General features: G+C 37.8%; 1 protein-coding gene across 2 annotated transcripts in view; it reads left to right on the top strand.

Annotated features, from left to right (window-relative positions):
* LOC137969830 (uncharacterized) overlaps nt 1-5,621 on the top strand; it is a 29,868-nt gene extending 24,247 nt beyond the window's left edge. The window contains exons 4-5 of one of the 2 annotated variants that reach the window (XM_068816203.1): nt 1,028-1,201; nt 4,778-5,621. In XM_068816203.1, coding sequence (XP_068672304.1) covers nt 1,028-1,201; nt 4,778-5,118 — 515 coding nt within the window. In that variant the 3' untranslated portion in view covers nt 5,119-5,621. Of the gene's footprint in view, nt 1-952; nt 1,202-4,777 lie in introns of both variants that reach the window. The other variant, XM_068816202.1, reaches the window with a different exon arrangement.
* The last annotated feature ends 1,697 nt before the right edge of the window (nt 5,622-7,318 follow it).

Here is a 7,318-nt window from a genome sequence, read left to right as displayed (position 1 = left end):
AAGTGTTTTGATTTCATACCTTACTTTGTTTAAATTTCCGCTCAAAAACACTATTTTCAACTTTGATGATCGATAACAAATGCAAAACGCGATATATCAAAAATCGCTGACACAGTTTGGTTGAAAATACATCTCAAAATCGATTGATTCAAAAAATCTCAGAAAAAGTTAAAATTCTTTGTAGCTAAAACCTCTAGAATAGGACTATCTGTGTTTGGTTTGAGACCCTAACATAACGTTCAAACGAAATATACTATTTTGGATTCAACACTGCATTCAAGGAGATTTAAAGTGTTACTATAATAAAAGAAATCACTTGTTTTTTTTTTCCTTCACATTTTGAAAGTGTGTTCGCTTAGCACCTGACTGGCAAAATTTTGAGCTTTGATTTTTATCCAAAGGCTGTTTACTTTGAGTGTAAGTTTTGGATTTCATAGTCCACCATTCACTGATACATGCACAATCCCATAATGCAGTAAAAGTTATCTACTCTTGGGACTGTATCATATTTCAGTGAACAGGATATCCATTTTTTTTGTAAAGAACCCCCCAAAACGGATTGCATTGTGGGGTTGTGCAAGTAGTGAATTACTCACGTTCAAAACTCACCGACCTCAGAGGGTTGGATCTAGCGAAACGTTACGTCACTTACTCACCAGCTTAAAATTTCAGCGTGTGAATGAATGCAGCTTATTATTTGTTGCCCAATTGTGTTAGATAGTTGGGGATGCTGGATATCTGTACAGCTGATGCGCGTTAAGGCGTGATGAAAGAATACGCCTCAAGGTCCGGAAAGGTAACCGAGGCCACGATTTGTTGAAATATTTCTAGAAGTTAAGTCATGTTTTCGCCAATGCTAAGGGTCCAGTGCCCACATCGCTGCTATTACACTTTGATATAGTTTCGCAACGAAGTTACATTTTGACATTGTTCATACTTACCCATTTTTTAGCGGGCGCTCTCAACTCATCGAGTATTCTTGACAACCTCGATGGCAAGTACCTCAACAAGTTGAATTGTTTCTTAGCTCCAGTCCTGCAGAGTCCATCTCGCAGCAGGTTTATGAGGTGTTGGCGCGCTAAGACAGATGGCTGGGCAGCATCCACCTTCCACAGCAACTGTGATGGAAAGGGTCCCACTGTTACTATAATCAAAGTTGGCAGCTTCATATTTGGTGGATACACTGACCAGTCTTGGTCGAGTGAGTATTAGAAGATTAGAATGTTCATACTATTCAAATGGTGACAAGTCAAATAAGGAAATAATCTCTCGCGTTATTACAAGATTCGTAATATTAATATTTACCTCATACAATTCAACAATGTACTTAAATATGTGTAATAAAGAAACCACAACCCAATAAACGCGGCACTAAACAATTTTTTTTACCCGGAGAACATTCTTAGACGGATAAAAATACCACCAAAATATCACCTTGATTTCTCTTTGAACCAGCAGCCACTGTTTCTACTCTTTAAATAAATGTGTCGTTCTGATTCATTTTTGACCTCAAATCTTTGTATAAGTTGAGTTAATTTAACTCTTCTGCAGTCCCAAAAGTGCAATTTTCAAATCATAATAAAATAAATAAGGAGGATGTAAAAGGGCATTGCGAAGAACTTTCGTACCACAAAATCTTGAAGAGTTACTGAGTCGTATCTTGTAGCCACTACTGGAAGCAAAACGGATTTGATTCAAAATCAGAGTAAAAGAACTTAACATGAGGGCAAAAATAGAGAAGAAAGAATGATGTCTCGTTGGCAATCACGCAAATTAAGGCTTTACCCATTGTTTTATAGAACTGCATACAATTGTGTGCGACTATAGAGTACTTTGTAGCGAAAGGGCTTTACGTTTGATTCCAGTGAAAAAGCATAAAGTGAGAAAGCATAATCTTCTTCAGATTAATTATCCAGTGTCAAGTAAAATTCACTGTATGGTATGGGAAGATTGCACTTTGTTACTGATTAGCAGACCATAATAGTCCCTGAACGTCTTTTCTGTTGGTTATTGTCATGTCCCCGTCGGGATTCGCAATCCCTGTAGATGATCAATAATCGCCTTTTTAGTCAACTAATTTATACTTGTTTCGTCGTTGCCACGTCTCCACACATCGATTAAGGGTTTTTCATGGAATGGCTTTTTGCAGATGTCTTAAGATTTCTTATGGCAAAAGGTGGGGATACTGGAACCGGGCGTGATTGACTAGCTTACCGCAGTACCATGGTTTCATGGCCGGCAGTTCATGCATGAAAAACTCAGGTGGCTTGAACGGGATTCCAACCCTGACCGTCTGTGATACCGCTGCAGTGCTCTATAGGCCTCTTTCATAATGGCGGCCAAATAAGATAGAGCGGTTTTCAAATTAGTGTCGTAAAACCAAAACCAAAGTAATTACTTTGGCCAATCAAAAAGGACGGTGACAATCCAGTAAACCAATCAAAACTCGAAGTAATTACACGTAGCCGACTCAAAGTGCGGGAAAATGTGCAGACGCGAGCCATGATTGGTTTTGGTTTCACTTCCGATTAGTTGAAAAAATGGCGCTAGAACTTTGAACCAATCGCAGAGTGAAGTAATGCAAAACCGAAGAAATTCGCTAATTACTTTCTACACTCAATTGAAACCGCTCTAATACCAAATAAGGAAAGTAATGACAATGAAAAAATAAATGAAAATAAACAGACCTAGTTAAATCTGCTTGAAAAGATATAACGGCTAGTAGAGAAGAGGTTTCCTCACTGCCAGCATTTTCATGAAGCGCTGGTTTTAAATCGCGAATCAACAAGGTTTTCTTAATTTTACAATGTATATCAGACTGTCCAGTGGCTAAAATATCAAAGTGATCCCATTTAATCTTGTGTCCTGTTTGGGTCATATGATCAGCATTAGCAGAAGAATGGCTGTTACTGGTCAGCGCCCTGAAATGTTCCGTTTTCCTGTCTTGTAATCGACGTTTTGTTTTCCCGATATAGTAATCATCACAATCCCAGCAGCTAGCCTCATAAACTACTTTAGACCTAAAGGAGCGGCTGAGTAGTTTATATTGCTGAGGAATAAGAGTGATTACTTAATGTCTTATGGCGACAAAAACGCCAGGGGAAAATTTCCAGGCCGGCAAAAGAATGGCACATTTATTTCCAATTCATCATAAAACGTTAAAGAGAAAGGGGCGGGAGGCTGGAAAAGGTCTGGAAAAGGTAGCTAAACGAGTGATGGCTGAAAGTTTTTAAAACTCGAGGAAGGTTGGTTTTAGTCAGCGACTTTGCGTAAATTTAACGGGGTTGGGTTTTTGCAAATGACTTTATTACACTAAGAACTTCTTAGCTCAAAATGAATGCATGTTTTTGAAGTTCTTTTCCCTTAATTGCATGAAAATAAAGCTAATTGTATTGTCTTCCTCGCCCACTTGAATAGTGAGGACCTACGAGGAAACAACCCGATATTATATTTCACAAAAAAACCACACTACAGAAGATGAGCATGACGGCAATGGACATATATCATACAAGACACGAACCAAATATAGAGAACGCCTGCTTGAAACTTCGTTGCCATGTTCCAAAAAGTTGTTTTTTTATACAAATACCTTTCATCGATCGATCCTGGCTTGGGTTCCAGTCCTTCCCCGACAAGTCACGCAAAAACGTGACAGACGAAATTCCCCAAGAGCTTAGCAACATCACATCGATGTTACTCCTTTAGGTCATCGGTGACCCCTAATTTTTGAGACATGAATCACTTACTCTTCTCACATTCTACAAAATATGATAAAATGAAATGTAGCAATGTAACAAGTTATCTTTTTTTACATTTTTCTATCCTTGTGTCCTGAATTCCGGAAGCGGTTATAATGGGTAGCGTTTGCGAAAATGTTCGTTGAGGATTAACTCTACTGTTTACAACACCCCCAGTGGCATACAATTGTTTAAAAAAACCCACTCCTATATTTCTATGCACGGAAACCTTCACTCCAACATATTATTGTTATGACTTTCGACGGATGAGTAGATGAGGCTACAACTCCTTATGGGCGAGTTCGATTGACCCTATTCCGGAATAAGAATACCTGGAGTGATGATTAAAACGGTATGTTTGGCGCGTTTCAAAGCAGCGAGGATAATAAAAATATGTTTAAAATAGCATTTCAGCAGATGTTTGACAATTCTAATGTGAATCTCCGTAAAAACGAAGGATTTCGAAGTTATATTCCATGTATTCCTATTCTGGAATACGGTCAGAATCGAACGTACCCTATGTTGACGCATCTATCGAAATTAGGGCAATTTGCCCTTGCCTTTTTCTCCGAAACAAAGTCGGTGACCACCCAATTTTTTTTCATATTTGGAATAAGCAATTTATGACCTAACTTCAAGCGAAAAATGAAAACAAAGTCAATTAATGTGGGAAGATTTTCCTTAAATATTGTTACCTAGTGCTGTGACTGGCTCTCATAATCATTTTGTTAGCCCTGGCCTGCTTGGTAGGATTTGCCTGTTTCTTTTTTTAATTAATTATCTTTTTTAATAATATAATAATCCTTGCGTAGTTGCGATGAGGGTAAAAAGAAATCACATGTTCACAGCTGCGCTGTTTCTGGCCTCGGTAAGTAGGTAGCTAGGGTAGTCCGATAACAACATAATAATAATAATAATAATAATAATAATAATAATAATAATAATGATGATGATGATGATGATAATTTATAAGGACTTTTTTTTTATTAATTCAATAATATATTTGTTTGCGCATATCATTATAGTATATTTTCTTTTAGGTTCTAATGGTTTTGCTTTATCCAAAAAGTCCTTTATCTACTCACTGCATGACAGCATCAATGGCTACGCTCCTGTTAAACGGGAGGTCAAGTCAAGAAAGCAGAATAAGGCTATATACAGACTTTCCAGTTACGGACCAACTTTTGGCGACGGATATGACATCCATATATCAAACAACGCTGACAGCAACCGAAATTCGCACACAAATTGTGGCAAGACTTACCCCCTTCCCCCAGGGTATCCTTTAGATCCTCCGTCGCCCTGTACATTTTATGCAGGAGGAGATAGCAATAAGTTTACTCCCACTGATATTGAGGTATTCTACGAGACAATACTTTAGAAAAAACCGAAAAATTGGCCGTCACTGTGCTACTTTTGCGCATTTAACATGATGTAGTGATTTAATGAAAATGTTGGCAATCACTCGACCCGTATATATTTTGATCTTAGAGTAATTACGGACTCAAACAATAAGTCATATCGATTTGATTTTTATTGGCGATATCCACAACAAATAATATTAACAATTTTTGCATGACAAAGGTATGTTAATATTTAAACTTGTAAAAATCATTTATAGTTCATAACAGTGACAGCCAACAAAAACGTACTATTCACGTCACATGAGTGCAAATGTCGGTAAAGTTCAACTGTCTGAAAGCACGGTAGGTAGGAAGCTGGGGTTGATGAATGAATTAATACAGTAGTTATATCAATTATCTACAACCACTAGTGGTTAAAACAAATTTAAAGTATGCAATTACATTTCCCTGTATGAAAACATTGAACTTCATAAATGTAACTTTGAAAGGAGTGAATTAGACGAATAAAACACAAAACACATTTTACTTTCTTTATTACTTCTTTTAAAAAAAAAGTAAAAAGTAAAGTGGTGCATTTATATAGCGCCTTTATCACAAACGTCTCAAAGGCGCTTTACAATGATCAACTTACCCCCAGCGGACTGGAAGCATATACAGGCGCAAATTGCAAATTTAGCATTCCCTCTTTATTTTCCAGCTGTCCAAAACTTTACCACGCACTTATTGAACTCGAAACTGGACCGTAAGAACATGACGACAACCATCACATGACACTGAACTCTAAATTTCCTCCCTTTTGCTCCTTATCCTTGTTTGCTTCCACACAAACAACAGTGCAGTCTCAGCCTTCTCAAAAAGATTTGTAGGAGCAGGTCATTCTGAAGATGGAGGCGGTCAGGGTGGCGAAGGCACTTTAGTGGGGTCTGGGGGCATTCCCCCCCAGAAAATTTTTGAAATTTGGATGCGCAGAGGTGCCATCTGGTGAAATCTGGGGGGATCTGAAGGGTCAAATACACAAGTTTGTGTTTTAACCTAATTGAATCTGAAGACATACCCGCTCGAACTTTGCAACGTTTTCGTTAATATAAACAGCGCCAAAAAAACACTAGTTTTACATTTTTTCCTTTTTTGAACTAAAGGTATTCTTAGGCATTCTTCACCCGTCATCCGAAAAACATGTTACATCTGGATCGTTTCAAAGTCGCCGGCGTTCTGGGCCGGGTTCCTGAAAGGTATAATAACTCTATTCCAGGGATAAATGTGCCTTATTTCTGGCACATTTATCCCTGGAATAGGGTTATTACACCTTTCAGGAACCGGCCCCTGGTAAACAAATTATCAGCGCTGTTTGTTTTGCGTTATTTTTAGTTCTCACGAATTTCTCCAAAAAAATTTTGAAACCTTGTTACGTGTGATGTGAAACTGTTTTTAAGGATGATAAGATGGTTTTAAAAGCGGAGTTTCATTCGCAAATCAACAGATAAATGTGACATACGCGGTCAAAAACCGAGACATGTCGCGGAAAATTCGCACAACAAAGAGAAAGTAAAACCACACATAAACCCTTCGCTTGGCTTTTTTTAATTCATCTCTAAACATCATTCCCAATTTTCCTTAATGATAACTCGAATTAGTTTTGTAATATTTATTTAAATACTCACCATTTTCATTTCGAAACTAATTTATTCATTCTATTCACACAAGCACGTGCGCGTGCACTAAGCGACGAAAAACAATGTGAAAGACTGCGCTATTATTCCACGGAAAAACACTTACCATCCTTCCTTTGCTCTTTAGAAAAGTAGGAAGTTATCTGTGAACTCGGTGCAGCTTTTCGCTTTCGATTCTCTGCCATTTACGTTTTAAAGCGTTAGAATTATATCTTGTGAAAGGACAATAGTATTTTTAGGGGTACTCCCTTTACCTACTCCGTATTCCATGGAGTAGGGCTCCGCGTTTTGTCCTCTCCCGTAAGGAACTACTATACACTGTGCTATAAATTACAATATAAATCCAGATAAATTACTTTCCGATTGCCAGTCAAATGCTCAACGTGACATTTTTTCCCCGATACTCCGATAAAAGCGATGAATATTTCCGCTTTTGTAATTGAAGAAAGATCGGAATGGCGTTTGTGTTTTTAAAAATTCGAGAAATTATTATCGGGGAATTTCTAGGGGCACCCAACGAGAATATTGTTCAAAACCACTTAAAAAT

This window comes from Montipora foliosa, chromosome 9 (assembly GCF_036669935.1).
Source record: "Montipora foliosa isolate CH-2021 chromosome 9, ASM3666993v2, whole genome shotgun sequence".
NCBI classification, from domain to species: Eukaryota; Metazoa; Cnidaria; class Anthozoa; order Scleractinia; family Acroporidae; genus Montipora; species Montipora foliosa.
The sequence above is the reverse complement of the archived record's forward strand: the minus strand, read 5'-3'. Positions and strand labels throughout refer to the sequence as shown.